Here is a 24,510-nt window from a genome sequence, read left to right as displayed (position 1 = left end):
TTTTAAAATAATTTTGTGTCTTTTTTGGGTCATTTTGTGTCTTTTTTAAAATAATTTTGTGTCATTTTTGGTAATTATGTGTCTTTTTTTTTGTCATTTTGTGTCTTTTTTTGGTTATTTTGATACTGCCTCCAGTGGCCCCCAAGTAATTTGAGTTTGAGACCCCCGGTCTAATGTCATGGGGTCCTTTTTGACCCCGGAGGACCATGGGTGTATAGTCGACTTAATAAAAAGAGGCATTATCTTTGCTCCTGCATGACCGAAGCCATATATTTTTTTAATTTTTTTTTTTTTATATAATCGAGGTCAAGGCTAGTCAGAAGTATAATAATAATCATAATCCCATTATCATACACCATGAGTAAGACTCTTGAAGCCATACATTTATTACATTCTGTTTATTCTGCAAATACCATCTGTAAAAATTATACATCAAGCTAAGTATGGAACTTAATGGTAAAGTTCACAGTTCTTCTACAGTCAAATTTATCTCATAAGAAAGTTCCATAAAACTCAGACGTCAGTGACGTAAAGAAGCACTTGATGCTACAACACAAACCAGATGTCATATAGTCTACTATATTGTGTCGCTTTTGTGTTTAAAAACAGCAGGGTGCTTGCCCTCTTTGGATGACAGAATTCCAGATGTTTTCCCCCCCGAACTGGACTATTTAATGTCCTATTGAACCAAATATGTACAGATAAGAAAGGAGTACGAAGAGATGTCCAAAAACCAAACCGTGACGTGATCAAATGAACATCAGTGCTGTTTTTCACATAAGACACCATGAACCGCCGAGCTAGCACGTTTAAAGGAAGCTGCAAGCATGAATTCAAAGTGTATGAGTGCAAGTTGGTGGAAAAAATGGAGTTATGAAGATGACACGATGGAAAAAAGAAGGGTCATTCGATTTACTTTAAGGCCTTTAAGGCAAGCACCCTGGAGCAAAGAGCTGTGCAGTTTTTTCGTACCTCAAAACAACAGAAAACAGAGCTGTCAACACTCCGTTGAGCCTCATCGGAGGGTCGATTTAGTTGATAACTGTCCGATAAACAACTTCCCCCACCTTGTTCAACATCTGCTGAGGTCCCAACACACTTTAACCTCACCCCCCTCTTCTCTTCTCCCTCCAAATCTACCCTTCTTTCCTTCCTTTCTCCCATCACAGCAGGCAGGCGGAACAAACACGGCAGAAAAACGCTGTCGGCCCGGCCCCTCCCTCCTGCATTTCAGCCTCTACTGGAACTTCCTTCTGAAGGGAAAATGGCGGACGGGAGGATCCTGGAGAAGGTCTGTGTGGCGGAGGAGTACACACAGCACAGGGGCAGGGTGGATGGGTAAAGGAAAGGAGGGAGGGGGGGGGTTAGTAGCTTCAGCGTCCGTCTCACATAGTGGGGGAGGTCATGTCTACCTCTCAGGGTAACAGAGAGACGTGAGGATGGTTTCAAGGTCCGTTTCCATCCAGTGATCCTGTTACAGTCGCATCTGCCGTCTGCTCCTCAGACCACCGACACAAAGACCACCTGCGTTGTGACTCCACCCTCAGACAAAAGGCCTCTTCAATCAGTTCCTGTAGATATTTACAGAAAAAAAAGAACTTAAAATGACATCACCCTGATATCAAGTATGCATTTTCTTCATGAATATAACACAGAATACTGGCAGCAGACACCACATGTGACCAGCGCTGTGATAGCTGCAGGACCGGATGGCTGCTTCACTAAGCTGTCATAAGCCTGTTCATGTTCATGTTGTGAAGTGTATTGAGTATGTGCTTATAGGGCTGTTTCCACTACCGCCCAATACCCGGAATGAGGCGGGTCTCACTCGCCGAAACGCCCCTAATTTGAATACGAGCGGTCCAGAGCAGACTTTTGCCGTCCCTGTAGAAGAGCAGGGTCTTTTTTCTCCCCTGAAAAAAGCCTGGTTGCTGATTAGATAGAACGCTCAGCAGGATGCGATGTAGTACTCTACACGACAACAACACGCGTCATTTTTAAAAGCCGGCGAAGCAGTGTTGCAAACTTAGTGACTTTGTTGCTATATTTAGCGACTTTTCAGAACCCCTTAGCGACTATTTTTTTTTAAAAGCGACTGGAGACAAATCCAGCAACTTCTGGTGTTATTGGAGACTTTTGGAGACTCAAGAGTTAAAGCGGCACAGTCCTCCTGCAGCAGTCTCTCCCAGCTGCAGAGCCAGAGGGGATGTTAACCCCTTAGCGTCCAGTCTGCAAATTGCTAATAGGCTAACAGTTAGCTCTGTAGCAGTACAGTGTGTATGTGCTGCTGCTGCAGGAGGCGTTCACTTAGTGATCTCTGTTTGTTTACAACAAGCACCGGACACTCTGTGCACAGTTAGCGATGAAGTTAATTCACAATCACTATGTTTATGATCAGCGGAGACTCTGTGCATAATTAGCCATGCTGCTTTGTTTATGATCAGCTGCTGACGTTGTGCACAGTTAGCGACAGCGGCCACAGTTGCGTCTCTCGTGTTTAATCCGTCGCGACAATGGAAAACCATACGTCACCTCCGGAGTCATTAAATCCCTCTGGGGGGCTTTTTGTTGTCATGGAGACACACAGAGTGAGCGGACTTTTGAGAGGGCATGGCCTGAGACTTTCCCGATGGCCATTACCTTTTTAATATGTAATAGAATAATCAAGAATATTACTGGCAGATTATTCAAAAATAATTATTGGTCACAGTGTGTTATACCCTGTTTGCTCAATCTTAAAGCTACAGTTGCTAACAGCTGCCCTGATTTGTTAGTTCATATTTTTTATTGTTCCAAACCCCTTTAAAGACACCAATCTGTGTTTTATTAACATGAAGATTTTTTAAATATCACGGTTATTGTCAGTACCGTTAATCGCAACACCGCCTGGTTTGTTTAACTCTGAGGACGACTCCAGACTAGAACACTACCTTTAGTAGGATTCACAGTCTTGTCAGCGTTGGCTTCCTCCTCCTCTTCTGTTGCGACACCACACACCGACTGCTCCATGTTCTCCTCCGTCCCTCCTCCTGGCTGCGGCTCCGAAGGGGAGGATCCTGCCGTTTGTGGCTCAGCTGCTGCGTCTGGTGCAACTGGTCCTGGTCCCGTCTCCTGAGCAGCAGCAGCAGTTTGTTCCAGTCGGGGCAAAGACGCCTTGGTGGAGAACCAGTATCGCACCAAGTCTGCTGTTAAACCAGTCGCTTCTGCCAGTTCCTGCAACTGTACATAAAGAATAAACTCTGTTAGCACGCAGCTCAGGGTTAAAATTTCATGTTTCAAACTGTGGTATCTGTTGAATTTAGGGTTTATAGGATGTCAAGTCTATACTTAAACCTTGAAATTCCACATTAAATTAAAAAAAAACTCATTAAAGTGAGTCTTAGTAGCTTTTTCTAAAGTGCGGCCACAATCACCACATTATTACAGGATGAGGGTAAATGCTAAAAACCATAGTGTTACAATAGCAAAATTAGAGTGTGAAAAAACTACAAATGTTTGCTTCATAATCAAAAGGTGTGAGTGCTTCAAAAAAAATTCACACTCTACATTGAACGGATCTGGTTTACTATAAAAATTTAACTTACTACCAGTGTCTAGTTCTCCCCTTCTCTATTTCATATTTTCTCTATTTTTGCTTTGATTGTATTTGTCTATTTAATTTAATAGCTTTTTTGCATACAAATTACTGCAGTATATATATATATATATATATATACTGCAGTAATTTGTATGCAAAAAAGCCTTAAGCAATCTTTAATATGCTGTAAAGGGCTAAGATGGTTTGAATGAGCATATTTCTGCTGATGGTGTGTGCAAGACGTAATATGTTCTATTGTACGTGTGTTCAAATCCTTACTGAAGAATTGTTTATTGTAAAATTAGTGTGTCACATCAACTGACAATGCACACTAGATGATCACAAGCTAACTGATGGAGAGACAAAGTTGCACGATGTAGCAGAAATGTTTCTACTAACAGCGGGTGAAATCAGATGTGTTCATTTTCTGTTACATATTGTTTTTACAAAAAATGATTCAGATCACTGATTCAGATGTTCTACTTGTTTTATGTATTTTATATATATATATATATATATATATATATATATATATATATATATATATATATATATATATATGTACTGATAGTTTCATTTAATTTATTTAGGTATATGAAATTTAATTTTACTCTTTTTCATTTAATCAATTCATAATTAATTCTTATTAACGTCATCCACCCTGTTATTGTCTTGTGTATTTGTATAATTTCTAATTTTACTTCGATATGACAGCTGGGGGTGACTGTGACTGAGATCCCTTTTTCTTCTTCTCCCTTCTCTTTTATTGCTGCCTTTCTTACTTTTTTATTTATTCATTTATTTTTATTTTTTTTGGAGTGAGGTCAGTCGTGAGGTCCTTGAAGTCATTTTGGTCTGGATGGTGGTTTATTTTTCGATCTGTTGTGATATCTTTGTGAATATAGACAGCACTTATATGTTGTTTATTTTTTTGTTTTGATAAAAATCAATAAAATCTATTAAAAATGAAAATTAAAGGCAGCAAAACATAACATCCAAAACTGGTAAATTATAAAGTTGGAAAACAAATCCTCTATTAAAAATCAGTCACAAAAAGGATGCAAATGTATTCCCTGAGCTGAGTTATATAACACGCTGCAGCTACTGACACACACTTATATGCAATTAGGAAGTGAAAGTCTGTATCTGTCATTTATTTGCATGTGAGCCTAAAATAACTCCGCTGGTTTTGAAGCAGTTAATGTGCATCTCTCAAAATCTAAAAAAAATACAGTGTCAAAAAGAGAGACTTTCTGGGGCGACTTGGATAGGAGAATGTTTTCTCCTACAGAAAAAGATTCAAAATCATTTTTACAGCAGCAAAGATTTATCATCTGTTTCTCAGATGTAAGCTGCTCTGACCCTTTGATCTGCTCTAACAAACAAGTGTAAACACTACAAAAAATGATTAGACCATTGTTTTCTTCTAATTCTTGTTCATTTTAAGGCCTGGTACAACTAAAGGTTTTCTTGATAATAACCAAAATCATTCTGAAGAAAACCATGTTAAATGTCTAGATATCAGCTCTTAAATTAAACTCTTATCAGCTATTTTTGTTGTTATCATTATATTTGTCCAAACAAATGTACCTTTAGTTGGACTATAATGTTTCTTTAGAAATCAGACCTGAAATACAGCCTGAATTAATGTGTTTTGTTTTTTTATCCGGTTCAAAATCTTCAAAATCAGACTGGAATTTTTTCTATTGAATCTGATCTGATCTTTGAATATCCTTTCAAGAAAAGCCCCACGGTTTTAAACTATTCCAATATCATTTTTTTGTGTGCTAGATGATAAGAGTTTAATTTAACTCTATGAAGTCTAGGGCTATTTTGTCCATTTTTGAATCCTTTTCGTGTCTTTTTTAGTCATTTTGTGTCTTTCTTTTAGTCATTCTGTGTCTAAGTAGTTAGCTTAGCAAGCTACTTAGCTAAATACTTAGCCAAGAAGTTAGCTAAGAAGTTAGCTAAGTAGTTAGTTAAGTAGTTAGCTTAACAAGCTACTTAGCTAAAAAAAAAAATGGATATGGGTAATTTTTGACCCATGTTGTGTATTAGAAGAGTAGTGACACAAAAAGGGATTTTATAAAAAAAAAATGAATAAAGGAAAACATAAAATTAGGATGTATGATGATCAAAAACAAACTAATTGATGAAAACCTGGAATACTGAATGATGAAAATAATTTATTGCAACGATATAGAACATAAAAACTCTATTGGGTCACTTTAGACCCATGTTGTGCATCAAAGGGTTAACTTGAATAAGAAATTGAAGAAAACAAGCTTGGTCTAGTCATTGTCTCCATGCCTGTATATATTAGTGGTTACCTGTGACTCCTCCAGGCTGCTGTGGGCGTCGTGGTGGGCTTGCAGGATCTGAGCGCCCCCCTCCTGGAGGTCTTCCTCCAGAGCCATGTCCTGGAACGACTCCAGCCACTTCAGCTGGCCGCTCTTCTGCACGTAGCGGCAGTCCCCGAACCAGCGCACCACCTCGGGGCGGGACAGCCCGGTGGCTGAGATCAGCTCGTCGTACTGCTTGGCGCTGGGCCACTGGGTGCGGGAGTAGACCTGTTTGAGCATCTGCAGCTGCTCTGCTGTCTTTTTGCCCCGGATGGCGGTGGGTTTGGGGGACTGGGAGGGTTTGGGTGTCGGGGTGGAAGACTGGGGGGGTTTGGGGGTGGAGGACGGGGAGGAGGCAGGTGTGCTGTCCAGTCCTTCTCCTTCTGCTTTCCCGTTGGCCTCCGTCACCTTCAGCATCTTCAGGTTGATTTTAATGGGGTTGACTTTCAGTTCTCCCGAAGCGTCCTCCTTCTGTCTCTCCTCCCCGTCACCTTCCATCTCCTCCTCCTCCTCCCTCATCGCCCGCTCCACCTCCTCTTTCTTTTTCTCAGCTGCCACTCTCTTCCTCCTCTCGGCGAACCAGGCGTGGATCTCCCTTCTGGTCATCTTGGTCTCAGATCGCAGTCTGTCCACTTCCTCTCCTGCTGGTTCCGGGTCCTGGCAGAAACTGGCCTCGAGAGCCTTTACCTAAAAATAACAATAATAATAATAATAATAATAAGGATTAGACAAGGACAAAACATTACTTGATTATTGATTGGTTAATCAACAAGAAAATTTACCAGCAATAACTATCAAATATACAGATGCTAGTACAAGAGTGAGAACTGAATTAGGTAAGAAAGCTTTTAGTTACGCCCCTTCTTCATGGAACAATCTGCAAAAATAATCGATTCTAAAGGATGAAGAAATAATTTCCCTTGGTCTGTGTGACTGCTCCGTCTACTTGAGGCTATATATATATATTTAAACATTTTTGAGTTAAATCTTTCAATCAACTTCAGTCCTGATCAAAACCATCAGCCAAAAATTATTCATTATATGGAAAACCATGCAATCAAACTGGCATTTAAAGGGTTAAAATGCCAAAATGTTTAAACATTTGTTAGTTTTGAGCAGGGTGGAAGCTGTTTAAGAGGTTTATGCAGAAAAAAGTAGAAAAATATTAATCTTAATTTTCAGGCCTATAAAGAATAAACAGTTAATTGATTAAAGAGTACTGCATTCCCATGATGCTGGACTCACAATCACCACATTATTACAGGATGAGGGTAAATGCTTAAAACCATAGTGTTACAATAGCAAAATTAGAGTGTGAAAAAACTGAAGTGCAAATGTTTGCTTTCGTCAAAAGGTGTGAGTGCTTTTTTTTTTTTTTTTTTTTTTTTAAAGTCACACTCTACAATTAAAAAGGCAGCAAAACATAACTTCCAAACCTGATTTTTAATAAAGGATTTGTTTTCTAACTTTATCATTTTCCAGTCGCATAAAAAGGATGTAAATGTATTTCCTGAGCTGAATTATATAACCTGCTGCAGCTACTGACACACACTTATATGCAATTAGGAAGTGAAAGTCAGATATTATTTGATCTTTTTTTAAAAAGGTATCACTATACAAAACTTTAAAAAAAGAAGAAGAACCAAAACAAATCAATGTATAGACTCATATAAAAGTAACGCGTCTCAATCATCACTTATGACCCAAGACTAGGAAAAGACTGATGTGAAACAGAGCAGATTACTACCTTAAACTTAACCATGGAGATGACGGAGCGCCGTGACTCCAGTAAAACTCCTAGATTTACTAAAGACTTTCACTTTTTAGTCGGACTGGGGAAATCTTTTGGTGTAAGCCCAGCATAAGCAGAATCAGATTTTCAGCAGCTCCCTCTGGAGTTAAGACGGCTTTATATAGGTTTCTGTGCATATTGCATTAGAACACAGGCTTTGATGTGGAAAAAAGGGTGGAATTCAATTTTAAATGAGAAAAAAAAAACACAATATTTTCAGGTTTCATATAGCTTTTTAAGAGCAATTTTCAAGCACTGTAAAGGTAACTAAACAAAATATTTCCAGATTCAAAGTCTCACATCCAAGTTGTTATTGTGAATAAAATTGAGAAAAATAAAATTAACATAACTCCTTCAAGCCCACTGCATCAATTTATAATTGTCATTTTTAGTATTTTACCAGCTGTTCATGTTCACTTTGATTGTGTTTTGATAATTTAATGCTTGATATTCAACAGAGGACTAGTCTATGAATAATAATTTCATTTCAAATTAAAAAAAGTATGATTATGTAGATCAGTGGTCTCAAACTCGCGGCCCGCGGGCCAATTGCGGCCCTCAGGCCAATTGCGGCCCTCGTGACGATATTTTGTGGCCCCCACCTTGATATGAAAGTTTAATGTGAGTTTTATATGAATGGCACTTTACCGTGTTGTGTGTGGAAGGTCCCTTTAATTACTCTTTTTGGTAATTGTGTCTTTTTGAATAATTTTGTGTCTTTTTTGGTAATTTGGTGTCTTTTTTGGTAATTTGGTGTCTTTTTTAAATAATTTTGTGTCTTTAATAATTTTGTGTCTTTTTTGGTAATTTTGTGTCTTTTTTGGTCACTGTTTCTTTTTTAAGTAATTCATTTTTTTCTTATTTTTTTTTACATCTTCCCAAGATTGAAAAGAGCCATTAAAATTACTCAGTCACTTGAACGGAGTGATGACATAGAAAACATTTTGTCGACCTCAACAGCCTACTCAGCATTTACGCTCATAACTTCTTACTCTCACCTGATGAGGTTCTCTCTCCTTGTAGCGGATGGCTGTGAAATCCGGAGAGGGAGGTCTGGGGAGGCGTCGGGAGGGCGTGGTGGGGGAGGTGGGGGTCTGTGATGGAGTCGGGCTCAGCGGTGCCGAGCTGTGCTGTGGCGTTTTTACGCCCGAGTTGCTGCCGCTGCTGCTGTCAGACAGGTCCACGGGGTTGCCGCCGCTCCCCGGCGTGCTGGACCCGCTCCCCGCTCCGGACGCCGTGCCAGACTTACCCGGTCCACCCGTGCTGGAACGCGAGCCTTTCAGGTTGCGGAAGTGGTAGCGGCGGTCGCTGAACCACTTGCGGACTTCTCGTACCGTCAGCCCGGTCAGAGCGATGAGGCGGTCCACCTCCTCCTGGTCGGGGAACTGGCTGACCTGAAAACTGTCCTTCAGAGCGCTGAGCTGCTCCTGAGACTTCTTGCCCTTGTAGAAGCTCGGGTCCAGGAAGGCGTTGACGGGCGTCCGAGAGCCGGGCGCTGCAGCAGGAGACGGGGAAGACGAGGCGGGGGAGGATGCGTCCTCCATCTTGATGGGTGGAGAGTCACTGGGGGCGGGGTCGACATCGTCTGTGCTTGTTGTGCTGGTCGACTGATCTTTGCTGCTGCTACTGTTGGACTCTTTGCTCTTCTGTGCGTCTCTCTTGCTGCTGCTGCTGTTATTGGACACGCTGTCGGGGCTGTTTCTGCTCTCTGTGGTTACTTTGCTGTCGCTCTGCACCACTCTGCTGAAATCATTGTTCTTAGCAGCGTTCTTAGCGTTTGCATGGCTGGTGAGGTTACTATTGCTCTTGTTGTTGCAGTCTGCGTTAGCGCTGCTGTGTTTACTGTTAACACTGCTAGCCTTAGCATTGCTAAGACTGAGGTTGATCACACTAGCTTGACTGCTAGTAGTAATACTGCTAGTGCCTCCTCTCCCGCTCCTACTGCTGTTACTGCTGCTGATGATGGTGCTCCCCGTGCTGCTGCTGCCCACCGTGCCCACCACCATGCTGACCCCTTTGTCTGCCACCAGGGCGGCAGCAGGTCGGGCCTGCATCATGGGGCGGGCTGCAGCTTGGGGCTTCGGCGTGACGGCGAGGGCCACGGGGGCGCTGCTAACCTGGATACCGTTGGCCATGACGGGCTGCGTGACGATGACCCCGCCCTGGCTGACCAGGGAGCCCTGCAGGATGTGGGGGATCCCAGCGGCCCCCAGCGAGGCGGGCAGGACTGTGATGGTGTGCTGGGCCGGGCTGTGGTGGCTGTGGGTCTGGTTGTGCGAGCTGGAAGGAGCCGTCTGGATGATGGTGTTGAACATCTTCCTCCGGGCCTCCTCGATCTCCTCGGGGGACCAGCTGATGCCCTGTTTGAGTCTCTGAGCCGTGAACCAGATCTTGATCTGCTCTTCAGGGAACTTTGTGACCACCGTCAGGTAGCAGAGCTCCGCCTTGGTCGGGTACGGGAACTTACTGAAGGAGGTCTTCAAGAAGGAGGAGGAGTCCATGGAGGCACTGTAGGTAGGGATGCTGCTCAGAGGAATCATCACCTGGGAGGGAAAAACAGCAGCCGATTATTACTTATTACTAGATAAAGAAAGGAAGGAAGGAAGGAAGGAAGGAAATGTATGAATGCTTTATTTCGGTTAATAAAAAAAACAAATCAATAAAATAATGTTTCTACAAAAAAATCCATCAGACAGCAACCAAAAGACCCAAAGACAGAAAGCAAGCAAGCAAGCTTTATTTCGGTTAATAAAATTAAAAAAAATAATAATATCATGTTCTCCAAAAAAATCCATCAGACAGCAACCGAAAAAGGAATAGGCTGAAGCCCCAAGACTTATTTTTGCCTCTCCTGTACCATCTTACATTAACTGAATAATTCACATTGTTAAAAAACACATGATAGCTTAAACTGAAAAATCAAAACTTCAATCAAATTTCATTGTAACCCTTGATAATTGTAGACTTTAAAGTCTTCTTGAAAAGATAAATCCAAACAGTTACCTTGGGGAGATTTTTGGAGGTGGAATACGAAGTGGAAGAAATATTTGAGGAGACTGTGATTGGTGCAGACTGATGAAGGCTTCTGTTCTGAACCACCGAGACCACCTGTAGGAGAAAGAAATCTTAAGTTATTCATCTTAAACACAAACTAAAACTAAATGCAAACAGACTTTTCCTTTTTGGTCATTTTGTGTCTTTTTTAGTCATTTGTCTTTTTTTAGTCATTTTGTGTCTTTTTTGGTCATTTTGTGTCCTTTTTTATCATTGTCTGTCCTTTTTTAGTCATTTTGTGTCTTTTTTGGTCAATTTGTGTCTTTTTGTGGTTAATTTGAGTCCTTTTTTGCTTAATTTTATGTAATTTTTTGGTCATTTTGTGTCTTTTTTTGATCATTTTGTGTCATTTTGTGGTCAGTTTCATTCTTTTTTGGGTAATTTTGTGTCTTTTCTGACAAATCCAAAAGTAGCATGTTATTACTTTCCAAGCAGTCTCCACGCTTCCCAAAACAATATATTCTTGGCAGTGTTGCAGCAGGTTTGGAGAAATAGTGCGTCATGTTGCCCGCTCCTCATTTGGTTGAGGTTAATTCACAGCTACTTTATTTAAATAAGGAGGATCCAACACCAAACGCCTGATGATTCAGCAACTGTAGGACTTTCCAACCAAGCTGCCATGTTAATCCCTTTTAGTTCAGTTCAGCTTTTTTTTTTATTTCCAACATGTGCGAGTAACACAACAAAGTAAACTCAAAAACAAACAAATCCAATGAGAATAATCAAAACAAACATGGCAATTGTCCAAACAAAAGCTAGAATGTGAACGCAACATGTCCGAAAAGCAGGACGAAGCATCTGCTTATTTAACCTTCTGGGGTCTGAGCCTATTTGCCCTTTATATACCACTTACAAAATGTTTGATATCCATTTTTTCAGCACAACTTCACCAAGATCTGACTTTTTTCACTTTAACCTACCTAAAAAAATACAATAAATCTGAAATAAAGTTATTATTATTCATTACAATAAAAACCACAAATATGCTCAATGAACTGTTGTGGACCTATAAATGTAAACGTAGGTTGCAATTATGAACATATAAAGATGAAATTCAAATATAATATAACTATATACAATACATTTCCATAAAAAAACGTGTATTTGTAGGAATAGTGTTAGCTGATTTTGTAAAAACGCACTGCCTGCCTCGTCCCATCCTACTTTTACCCTTGAATAAATATTTTTGTACAATCAGATTTAAACTATCATATCTTTGGTTTTACACGACCGAGGAGCATCAAACAAAAAACTGGAGAAAGTTTAAAGTCTGTAATTTGGAGTGAGGTGACAACAGCGCTCCACGTGACCTCGTTTTTTTTTTTAAACGGCGCTTTGAAAACAATGCATGATCTGATCACGCCAGTGAATCACAGACCCCAGAGGGTTAAACCTACCCCTTATGTATGTATGTCTCCACTACTCATTTAACAATGAGTAGTGGGGACATACATACATATTTACATAATACATATTTACAAAAAGATAGAAAATAAATAGATTAAATAAACAAATACATGAATAATTTATCATTTATGACAACACCCGATTGTTAAAGCCCTTCTTCCTCCCTGTACCTTGTGAAAACCATGTGTTTGTACTACTTTTTAAACTGGATCATGCTTGGACATTACTTCAGTCTGTTCCACAGCTTCACTCCACAAACTGAAGGACAAAAACTTTAATGTTGTACGTAAAATCCTTTTAAAATCCTGGAGCACCCCAGAACTGAATGTTATTGACAAATATTTAATGGGTGCTTTACTGGCAGCTGGAAAAAAGGCCCCAACTAAAAGATGGATGTTGCAGACTGGACCTGTCGTAGAAAATCTTTAAAGAAAAACACTTGACGACCAGATGAATTCGAATCACAGCCTTGTGCGGGATTTAATTGGCAGATAGTAAAAACAGCTGGTACAACTCATCCAACGATCAGAACAACTCTGGCAGACAACGCCTCTGACCAGCTAATTTCACTTCAGTTCGTGCGTCATTGTTTCTTTGTAACTAAGGTTTTAATGTCCTGTACTTTCCTGTTATGACAAGTAATAATTGGATAGATGTGACAATAGATATTTATACATTTTCCCAAAAAATTTCGTTATTTAGTTAGTTTCCGTTAACTATAATAAACCTGCTGTGTGGACAGGTACTATGAGATACAGGATTAACTGCCTCCTACCTGTGTGATGGGGGTCTTGAGCATGGGCAGAGCTCCAGAACCGTTGACGATCTGGATCGCTGACGGCAAAGTGACTTTTGTCGTCCCATTGTGGACGATGGTGGGAACGTGTGTGACCGTCACTGCTGCAGCTTCTTTCCTCTCCGTCTCTCTGGAGGCAGAGCTGGAGTGCGGGTCCGAGGACGCCTCGTCAGAGACCGGGTGAGACACCACTATCCGTTTAGACTCCGATTTACCCTTCAGCATCCTCATAATGGGGGTTTTGGTGATGGAGATCTCGCTGTCCTTCCCCGTCTCCGCCCCCGTCACCAGATTCTGCTCCACCACGACTCTCCGGTCCCTCTTCCTCAGCGTCAGCGTGGTGTTCAGCGTGCTGGGGTGCACCCTGGCGTTGTGCAGGGCAAGACCTTCGAACTTGGGTGCTGAAATCCCGCAGCTCACGCAAAAGAAGCTGGGGTCCGCACGGAAGTCCGGGTGCCCGGAGTAGACGTGATCCAGGAACAAGTTAAGGTCGTGGGTTTCAAAGTTACAAGGCTTACAGGTGTAGGTGCCAGCACCGTCTCTGACAGCGTCCCCCGCCTCCGGTTTGGAAGACTCTCCAGGGTCCAGTGGACTGTGTCGGCCCCCTCCAGAAACCCTGGGCTGCCGGAGAGGAAGCGGAGAATCCGGGTCGACCTCGTCTGCCGGGCGTATGATCTTGCTCGGGATCATACACGGAGTGGTGGACTTCCTCTTGCTCGCCATGGTGTGAATGGTCAAATGGCTTCAAACAGGGTGTGAGTGGGACTACGGGTGGTTTCTGGTGGACTATAGACCAGGCATGGGGGGAGGAGGACAGCGGGACATGGCCATAGGTCCCCTCGGAGTTCTCACCACAGTGTTAAACCTGAAAATGAGAGAAGGAAACATGTTTTAGTTCATCGTGGTTTAGTTCAGCTGTTCTCAACTTTGGGGTCCCGACCCCGAGGTGATTTCTGGGGGTCGCCAAATCATTTTGGAAGTCAGCTCTGTCTCCACTGTGTTAAAGTGTTCATGTGTTAATGTGTTAGTCTTTTTGGTAAATTCATGGGGTTTTTTTGTGGTCATTTTGTGTCTTTTTTGGTCATTGTGTTTCCTCTTTTGGTCATTTTGTGTCTTTTTTTGGGTCATTTTGTGTCTTTTTTGGTCAATTTGTGTCTTTTTTTGGTCATTTTGTGTCATTTTGCATCACTATCTGTTTAGTTGATGGAATACATTGTAAAAATTTCAAGTACAAATTGTTTATTGTTTATTGAATGGATCCCCATTAGCTGACGCCTTGGCGACTGCTAGTCTTCCTGGGGTCCCTAAAAAGACATAGAACATGACATACAAACAACATAAACAAAAACAGTAAATACAAGAAAAACAATAACATACACGATTACTTATTACTAAAAAAAGTATCGATACTAAAACGTTGTATCCGGATACGATGCTCATTTTCAAAAGTATCGAGTACCTGAAGCTTGTTATCATAGTTGCAGTTTCTTTTTGCACAACTGTTTTTTTATTATAAATATTTAACCTGTGGTTCTGTTAATTTTTACATGTTGCATTTTTCTTAAGAGAAAAATCGAATATCGAATATTTTCCCGAGTATCGGTATCGAGTTGAAAATTTTAGTACAACAACGCTACGATTAATACATACATGCAATACTGTTAAAATTGTACATTCATATTTACCCGACAAATGTTATACTGTAAAATTCAGATGTCTATGGTGTCAATATCAGCTGTATACACTTATAATTTATCATTTCATTAGAGAACATTTAAAAAGGAAGGATCATCAGGCTACAGATGTAGCAGAGGAAAAGAAATAAAGTAAGAAAACTACTAGAAAAAATAAATCGCAACATATTAGTAATCAGTCATATGGTGGGCGGCATCAAGCGTGTCTTTAAGGGGAAGAGATGGAAGAGGAAAGACAGATTTTGCGAGGAGAGGAAATAAGATCTTACGCTACTCAGTGCAAGCCAGTTTCCTCTCAGCTGGAAGAGAATCATGCACGGCTGGATGTTTCCAGGTAAAATATGCAACAGCAGCACAGGTGATAATAAGATCTTCTGAAAAGATTCAGCTGAAGCCTTTAAAATCTGCTCTTGCTCTTCAATCTTACACTTTAAAAAAAGTCTTCTCCTCAACTTCCCTGTCACATGAAACTCAAGGGTATCTCTTTTATGAGGGCATTCAAACAAGCCCAGTCTGCCTCTTCACTGAAGGCTTTTTGGGAGAGCTCCTGTCCTACCCCCTTCTTTCCCCTCCCCCACACAACTCTGTCTCACTTCCCCTTGCTCAGACACACCCCCACAGAGAGAGAGCACATTCTGTATTTCTTTTTAATCCAGAGCCTCCGTAGCTTCACTGAACACCTTTATAAAGATTGACACAGAAATATTCGCTTATGAATGTGTTGCTTAAAACAGGGTCTACTACACTATTTTGCAGGTGGGGGCGTTTCAACAGATGTTCCTTAGAAAAAAGCCGTTCTCGCCACCAACACTTGCACAGACAGTAAAGAAAAGACAAAAACACACACATAACTGCATCAGAATGTCAATGTTCAGATGCTCACATCACCTCTGGGTCCTTTGTCTCCATACAAAATGGCGAAGCTTCCTGTGGAGGAGTTTTCCCCTCCCTCTGACCGACAAGTAGTGATGCAGCATTGGAGGACAGCTCTAGGGCAATTACTCTCCCAATCACTCTGCACCGACATGACAACTCACGCTCAGAGCGGCAAAAGCTCAAAAAAGTTCAAACAGCTAAAAGAAGTTCAACAGGAAAACCCTAAAACCTTTTAATGTCCAGCCCCTCCCTATGCAAAGATAATTCATGAACAAATCCAAACCAAATGCAGCTTTTCTGGTAGGCGGCCCACATCTAAAGTAACTTTGCCTTTCCTATGCAACAAAGCAGCACTCCCATGCAAATGTTAAACTTTTCTGCAACTAGTTTTAGATTAATCATAGCGGCTTTGTAGACTAATGGTGCTGCAGCAGCACATCCCGGCCCTCAGGTGAGCAGCATGAGCCAAGTCTGTGATACCATGCAATCAACCAAAGACCAATTAAATATAACTTGTTATTGAAAATTGGCATACATATGTACAAATGTTTTTGCAGGTGTTTTGTCTGTACTGCTTCGTGTTTTCTCTGTACTCTCGACATCATTGTAAATGAGGGGTTGCCCTCAGTGATTCCTCGAGAAAATAAATAAAGGATAGATGAAAAAAAATGAAACATGTCTCTACCATAAAACCGGATTTCAGTCATCTCAGATTGGACTATCAGAATACTTTCATTTCTTTGTACCTTTCCCTTTTTTGGGGGGGTGTTTTCCAATCCCCTTTTTGTACACTTTTACTTTTCCCATGATATTTTCTGTATTTGTCTATAGGTCTTCATGCTGATTGTTTGTTCATTTACATGTAAAATCAAAAACCAATAAAAGTAAATGACAAAAAAAAAAAAAAACTTCAATGCAAATGCATGCTTTCTCTTGTACACATACACACACACACAGCTTGCACACAGCCTTGCTTTGCAACATAAAGGTCATGGTACATTAGCTGAGTTAACCCTCACAGGAGCGGGATGTGACAGATGCCCTTTCACACACAAACTGAGCGAAGGTATAGAATTCACTTTCCTGCATTGAAAAGTCTGCAACCTCAGCTCCAGTTTGTGACAGACTTTTAGTAACTTAATGTGCAGTTAATCTCCAGTCTGCATCAACTTTTCCAATGTTTATGAAATTAATAATGGAATAATCTTCCTTTAAACATACGATCATTGACATCTTTTCATAGTTTTAAATATGCCCTTCTTCTTATTTTGAGTTAAACTGCACATGTTTCAGATAATGTTATGCCAATTGTTTTTTTTGGGGGGGGTTTCTGTAACACTGCAATTTCAATTTACAATAATATTATGTTACTTCTTTCAGTTTTACTAGGCTAATGTTATGGCCAACTTGTGGCCATTGAGAGGTTGTGTTCAGTCTTGTGTTCATTTTTTCTATGTTTGTGTTGATGCCTGTTGTCTTTGTTGTTGTTGTATGTCTGTAAATTGTTGAGTGTTTTGTTTTGTAATGTACTTTAGGACCCCCTCGAAAACGAGGGGATTCCTCTAAAGGGGTTTATCCTACTCAATAAAATTTCTGAAAAAATAATCAACCAATAATGACATAGTTAATCAAACCTGGGATGAAAACTTAATCAGAGTCACATCAAATCGGTAAAATCTTTGTGTGTTTTGTCACTGTGAGAGGATCCGAGTGAGGAGTTAACAGGCAGATGAAGTTTGCTACATTTTGACTTACTGGATCAACATTTTGAACGAAAAAAGCACACAAAAAATGACAAAAAAAAACACGTAAAAAAACAAAAACACACAAGAAACACATAAAAACACACAAAAAATGACACACAAAAAAAACTGAGGGAACGTGATGCCCCTCGTTCCCTAAGCTTTTTTTGTCATTTTTGGTGTGTTTTCTCATGCACCCCTTTGAGAGTGACTGGCCTTAGCTCAGGCTGTGGTGCACCCCTCCTACTCCCCTGCCATTCAGTTCTGCATCAGGGGGCACCGCTCTGCCAAGGCAGGCTGGTCACATGACCAACACAAAGGCTTATGGGTGGGCAGCCTCAGCCATCCATCACGTGGTTCTGTTGGGTGTGGGTGGGCAAGCGAGGAGAGGAGAAGAGAGGAGAGGAGAGGAGGAGAGGGAGAGCGAACGGGAGAGGAGGGTGGGGGATGGGCAGCCGGTTCGGGGTGAGGAGGTGAGGGAAGGAGGGGTGTTAACTGTCGTGGAGGAAGCACTGAGGTGTTTCAGTGAGGAATTTTCCTCCCTGATACCCCCCTCCGACCAGCCGACACCACCCCACCCTGCTCACCCCCGCTCCTCAACGCCCCCTTCTTGCTCCAAACTACAATCACACAGTCCTTCCCTCCTCCCTCCTCCTCCCTCCCTCCCTCCCTCTCTCCTCGCTGCACTGCAAAGCCTGGAATGTTCCAACCCGAGCTCTTCAGCCAGTGGACGCAACCTGAAGTTCAGCCTCACTGTCTGTACGTGCACACACAGTATGCAAAATAATTACTCAAACTAAAACCAATAGTGCAATAATGCAACCAAAGCATTAAATCCCATTTGCACATCCGGTGAGACAGTGCTGCAATGGCGACAAAGTTCCCATCAGACACTGATGGCATGTGAGAACAATCAAAAAACCACAACGATGCGAGCAGCACATCTGCAGACAAAAGTTGAGCCTCAGCGAGGCCAGTAACCAGCAGAGAGCCCACAGGCCTCACACACAGGTGAGGACGGAAACAATGCACAATGAGAGCCGAGCTATTATGGGCGAGTGGGAATGGGCAGCTCATGTCTCAGAAATGCCAGGCTCAGACGGGTCCGGTTGACTCACTGCTGTGAGCGCATCGGCCAGCAACTTTAATTTGAATGCTGCACATACGTCGAGTGACCATGTGGTGATGGTGGGTTTCTGTGTCTGTTATATGTGTGTCAGCATTTGCATGTGTGGGTTTCCTGTGAGATTGAGAGTAGAGAGAAGAGAGGTGGGGTGGGGTGGGCGGGGGAGCATGTGTGCTCGCGTTTGTGTGTGTGTATGTGGCGTGCGGGGGTGGCTGCTTGCATGCCTGTGTGTGTGTGTGTGTGTGTGTATGTGTGTGTGAGGCTTGTTTACTGAGGTAGAGAGGCTGCCATTTTTTCTGTGTGTAAGAGTCAAGAGATCTCCCGGTGACACAAATGTTTTGGTCCTCCTGGTTCATAACCTATATTATCAAACCGCCTCGTCAGTCAGTGACTCGGCGCTGCGTGATTTCCTTTCATCCCCGTGGCCTGACTCTTGTCTAGGCCCGGGCTGCTATATCCTCTGAGCACAGGCCAATAATAGCTCTCACACACTTTAGAAATCCTCCAGCTTGGCCGCATAGCGTAGCGGCATGCTAACTGAACTACTCCTCTTCACACCTAGCTGAGAATACAGGTGTAATGCTGATATCTGCACGAGTAACAAATGCTCTCTAGGTGTACAACACAGGCTGCTTTCCTTGTTTGCTCCATTTCTTGCTTCCACACTCTTTTTTTTCCCCTCCTTCTTCACCCTCATTCCCCCCCTCCTCCCTCCCTCCCTCTCAAACCGTCTCAGCACCCTCTGCCTCCCTCCCTCCCTTCTTCTCCTCCCTCTCAGAGCAAGTTTGGCCCAGGGAGACAGGTCGGCAGCGCCACTGGTGTGTTACTGTCCCCATGGCAACCACCTCCTACCCCCTCTCTCTCTCCCACCAGCTCATTTCTCTAAAGCACATGCGTGTGGGTAAACACACACACACATGGTTACTCACACGCACATCTCCTATGCCATCCAGTCCCTGGCTCTTGCTTGTTTGTTCCACACACCCCTGTGAGTGGTATTTGGAGAGTCCCTGCCCTGCTCCTATTTCAGTGCCTCCCTCAGGCGGTGTTGATGTCTCCCAGATAGGTGTGGTCGCCGTCACCAAGGCACGCTATCTGTCGGGGCTGATGGCGTCTCTTCCTGTTACTTTGGTCTTGTCTGGACACGGCTTGAGAACCAGAGGGTCGGCGGTTCAAGTCCAAGTAGTGCTGTAGCTTGTGGATTCCTGGGCACTGCCGGGGGTACTCTTAAGTAGAGATAGACGGATATATATAGGCCGATATTTGCGTTTTTTACTTGTATCGGCATCAGCCGATACGTGCGTGCGTTCTCCGATCAATGAGCCCAATTTCACTGAGCCAACAGCAGGCAAGGCTCGGTGCAACACCTCCATTCTCTGGTGAGCTGCTGCTGATACCGGAAAAAGAAAAACATCAAATATGTGGATCATCTGAGGCGCCACCACCTCCAGGCCTAGAACAACATACACATTGTTTGCTATCCAACTGTTAATATATTTTGTTTGTTTTGTTAATAAATTGTTTCTTTTTTTGTTTACATTGAGACTTGTGTAACATTTGTTATCATTGTGTCAATCTAATCATGTAAATGGAGGGAGAAAAAGCAATATCGGCTTCAAGAATCGGCCCCAAAAAAATCGGCAGCACATATCGGGGATCGGTTAAGACTGATGTCAAAATAATCGGTATCTGCATTAAAAAACCCAAATCGGTCGACCACTACTCTTAAGCAAGGCGCTGTCCTATGAGCAGCCCGTCATGCACAATGCACGTGCAAAAAGTCCTGTTATTTATGTGTGTATTTGGGGCTTTTTATGTGTGAATAAACAGTATATAATAGAGTGAAAACATTTAATCTCAGTGCCCGAGTCTCCGTCCAGACATCTGCCTGGGCTCCGGCCCCTCACTCTCTGTGGCTCTTGTGTTCGGCCTGCAGCGTCCTGAGGCATGCAGGGCTCCTGCATTCACTGTAGGCATGGATACATAAACAGGGCTGGAAAATCTGGCAGATGCTATCACTTTCAGAGAAGCACTGAGGAACCACCTCTATCCCAAAGAGTGTTCAAGCTAATTACCAAGTCTGCACCAAAACCCTTCGCCATCTCTCCGCCTCGGCTCCAAAACACAAACCCTTTGCTTTTTTCCTCCTCTGTACCAAAACAGAAACACTCCGCCATGTTTTCTTCTGTTCCAAAACACAAACGTCTTGCCAGTGACTGAATTTACTCCCACCTTAAAACAGACACGGCTCCAACTAACCCAATCCTGTCGATCAACTCCGAGGTTTCACTCACTCACGCGTCTGCTGACAAACACGGCTCACGGCTCCAAATGCTTGCATGTTTTTGTGCGTCTGAACTTCTTTCCACTATCATTTCTGCCTTTATGCAACACTGGCAGCAACAAGGAAACCTCAATGACCGTGTTCCTACAGTGTCAGTCCATCTGCTCCGGAGTCCCACTTGGGCTGCTCTCAGGTCAGGGAGCGGATGGCTGCGTGGGTTGCAAACGGCTGCATTGCTGTGGCCGCTGCCAGTGCATGCGTTAAAACTGGGTTGCTGAGAGGGGAGGGAGAGAAAAATGGCGGAGCACCATGCTGTCTGTGTGCTGTCCAACCTAAAATGGCTGACATCACAAGCTGTTAACCAGCCAAGCAGAGCAAGAGGCTGCTACTGCTGCTGACCCAAACCTGCTCGCTGTTGCTGGACGTGTGAGTGGATCGCCCCCCCAAAGATTATAATAAGGGCTCTGGAGCATCATCAGCTGACTTTTTTTGTGGTCATACTTGGGAGATAAATTGTCATTACATGGGTCAACACAGAGAGGGAATAAAAACTCACTGATGAAAAGTCAGTAGGGAAGGATTCACAAACAATTACCAGGTTCTGTAAGTTTTCATTGGATAAAGGGAAAATAAAAAATCACAAAAAGGAAATGAAAAAAGTGCAAGGCTCAGTAAGCGTTGCACTGATAAATCCTTTCATAGAGAGCAGCTCAACCTGTATCAGCTGCAAACCTAAAAACTGATGGAAAGGAAAGGAGAAGGAGAAATAATAGAATAGAATAGAATAGAATAGCCTTTATTGTCATTGTACATAGCACAACTAAATTAGAGTGCAACTCCCATAGTGCAGCAATCAAATTAAGAACAACAACACACAAACACTTAAGGACAATAAGGTATAGAGGTATAAAAAAAATATAAAATATCACAGCAAGAAAAAATACTGAATATAGAATGATTAGCTATGTATGTAAAGGAGACAAATGAGGATGAGTGGTAGCATGTTTTAGATAATATGAATATAAATATATTGCACTATAATATTATTGCACCTATACAGTAAGAACAGGACGCAGCAGATATAGAAGACAGGTGAAGGTTGTGTGTGGATCTAATTTTTCTGAGTATTTATGGTGGTATAATACAAATAATAATACTAACAACAAACTTTTGCACTAAAAGACAAGTCCTACTTCCAAGAAAAACTCCCACACGGGCCTAGCAAAATGGACTCGTTTTTTAAAGTGAATATCATCAACAACAGTATATTGCAACAGTAGAAGGTTGCACCGCTGTGGTGTTAAACAGACAGGTGGGTTAAGCTGCTTGTCTATGCTTGGGACTCACGTGGACATCTGACACAAACTAGCTGTCTGGGAAAGCTTCGCTCTAATCTCTGGTGTCACACACTCATGACAACACTGACATGATAAATAACCGAGGCAACAGTTTGCAGACTCACCGGCTGTGAGGCAACATGGAATAAACCATGAACTTATAGTTGTTGTAGTTTATGAAAAGTGATTTATTGGCTGATTTTAAAAACACAAACATTTTATCCTCCTTCTGTGTTGTTGTGATGGCTGTTATGATAACTGTTTAAATGTTGTCTCTTTTTATGCTGCTTTCTTGGCCAGGACTATCTTGGAAAGAGAGTTTTTTAATCTCAACGAGAGAGTTTTACCTGGTTAAATAAAGGATATATATTTATCTGAATAAAAAAATTGTCCTTATAACATTATCTCACGGGTAAACATTGCATAATTTTCATGGAGTAACTCTGAAAAACATCATTAGCCATAACTGATATAGGTCTCTCTTGGAAAAGAGATTTTTTTATCTCAACGAGACATTTACCTGGTTAAAAGGTACAAAAGATAAAGGATATATATTTATATGAATAACAAATAGTCCTTATAACATTATAATCTCACGGGCAAAGCACAATTTTCATGAACTAACTCTGAAAAAACATCATTAGTCATAACTAATATAGGTCAAAGTGATTTCTAACTTCTTCATTCATAGCACAGATTGAAGAAATGAGGAAATTCTGATGAAAATCTTACAGATCTGACTTCATTATAAGGAGCCACTATCTAATTACTTTTAATCTAAATAAAGAAATGCTTCTAATATTCGGGCAAATAGCTGCATTTGTGTGAAATAGCGCAAAAACACAGTGTGGCAGGACTGGAACGTTTTAGTCCCCAGAGCGCAGCAGCGTCAAACATTTCAGAAAATGATGCGTGTTCATCTTCCGCTCAAGTTAGGCGGAGTGAGCCCCAACTTAATGGGCTCGTCTGCATTATAGCTTTAGAAACATTGTTACCAATTCAGAGTGAAGGGGGGAAAAAGGCAAAGCCCCCAGCCCTTAAAAAACTACTCTCTCTCTCTCTCTGTCGCCATTTTAAAGCAGGCGACATGCAGCTGGCCAGCATTGCTGAGCCAAAGCGCAGCCCGCAAAGGTAAGACATTCACAATAAGCTCGCAATAAGTTTGGGAAACACTTGCGTAAATGTATCATAAATACACACTCACCTCGCTTTGTCGGAGCTCAGTGTATGCAGCGCAGGGGTTGAAAAGTTTACAATGATTTGGGCTCAGTGGAGGCAGAAACTGACGGGAGGTTTGGGCTCCACTGATGGCAACTTATAGGTGTATAAGCCCCCCGTCTGTCTGTCTGCCTGTCTGTCTGTCTGTGGGTCCGCAGGCTGCTGGTAGACGGGACACTGGAGCCGGACCTGTCCCCACAACGGCAGCCCTTTTTTTTTGCGCTTGTTTATTTCGAGTGTCTCAGTGTTAAAGCAGCAGTGGAGGGAGGAAAATACGACGGACGTACCGAGGGAAGAGACAGCCACGTGACGCAGACGTCACTGACGGTGGAGTTGGCGTGAAGCTCGAGCTCCGCCGCGCGCGGTGCAGACATCCCGTCCTGACTTTGACCCACACATACATGATGGGGGGCAAGTTTTTTTCCCACTAGATTTGGATGCCGGTAAAAACGTGGTGTTACAGCACGCGCACACCTGTCCCTCTCCCAGGTGACCTCTCTTAAAGAGACAGCAGCACTGTGGCAGAAGTTGTCCTGCATTCACCCCTCAAACCTCAGCTAAAAACTACTGAAGAAGTGTTCAGATCTTTTATGATAATTCACAGAATTTACCCATCTTTTTTTTTTTTTACAACGATTTAAGAAAGACATAGACTTAAACTGCTCTTTCTGTGAAGGACACCCTGAAGATGTTTTTCATTTATTTTGGTCTTGCCCTTTCTCAACTAAATTATGGGAAGATATTTGTAACCTGGTTTCTTTTTTGATTAATCCTCATTTGTCCCTGTGCTTTGAACATATACTGTTTGGTTTCACTGACTTTCCTTTTGCAAAAGAAAAACAATACTATATCATCAATCTCATGATACAGTTAGCCAAATGACATATCCATAAATGTTGTTGCGTTAATCAAAAACCTCTCTTTCTTGTCTTTGTAAATGAAACCAAACAGTATATTAAGTCTATTAAGAAATCTTCCAACTTGAAAGCTGTAAAAACTTTGAATTTATGTAAACTTTACGGGTTTTTTGTATGAGGACTTGCCTATGTATTGTTGAGACCCCCTGACAGCGTTTTGTATTGTTGGTGTATTGTCTTGCATTGTGTTGCTTTAATAAAGTTTTTTTTAAAAAGAAGTGTTCAGATCCTTCACTACTGTTAAAATGCTGTTGTTTGTTCGTTGTTGTCTCATTGTGACTACATGGGTGTATGTGTACAATGTGTGTGTAAGTTAATAACAAGTTATGTATGTTAATAATGGTAATA

At 42.1% G+C, this 24,510-nt stretch overlaps 1 protein-coding gene across 3 annotated transcripts; it reads right to left on the bottom strand.

Moving 5' to 3' along the window:
• Positions 1–383: 383 nt before the first annotated feature.
• Positions 384–24,019, bottom strand: zhx3b (zinc fingers and homeoboxes 3b). 3 transcript variants are annotated; one of them, XM_059333582.1, is made up of 7 exons: positions 23,533–24,019; positions 12,948–13,833; positions 10,715–10,819; positions 8,710–10,254; positions 5,908–6,606; positions 2,931–3,219; positions 384–1,571 (listed from the first exon to the last, which is right to left on the bottom strand). In XM_059333582.1, the coding sequence occupies exons 2-7, from the start codon at positions 13,689–13,691 to the stop codon at positions 1,561–1,563; spliced, it is 3,393 nt and encodes a 1,130-aa protein (XP_059189565.1). In that variant the 5' UTR covers positions 13,692–13,833; positions 23,533–24,019; the 3' UTR covers positions 384–1,560. The 3 variants fall into 3 exon arrangements, with proteins under 3 accessions (XP_059189565.1, XP_059189562.1, XP_059189564.1); XM_059333579.1 differs by lacking the exon at positions 23,533–24,019 and adding an exon at positions 23,232–23,509; XM_059333581.1 differs by lacking the exon at positions 23,533–24,019 and adding an exon at positions 15,551–17,343.
• Between the last annotated feature and the right edge of the window lie 491 nt (positions 24,020–24,510).

Source organism: Centropristis striata, chromosome 5, assembly GCF_030273125.1.
Source record: "Centropristis striata isolate RG_2023a ecotype Rhode Island chromosome 5, C.striata_1.0, whole genome shotgun sequence".
Taxonomy (NCBI): domain Eukaryota; kingdom Metazoa; phylum Chordata; class Actinopteri; order Perciformes; family Serranidae; genus Centropristis; species Centropristis striata.
The sequence above is the reverse complement of the archived record's forward strand: the minus strand, read 5'-3'. Positions and strand labels throughout refer to the sequence as shown.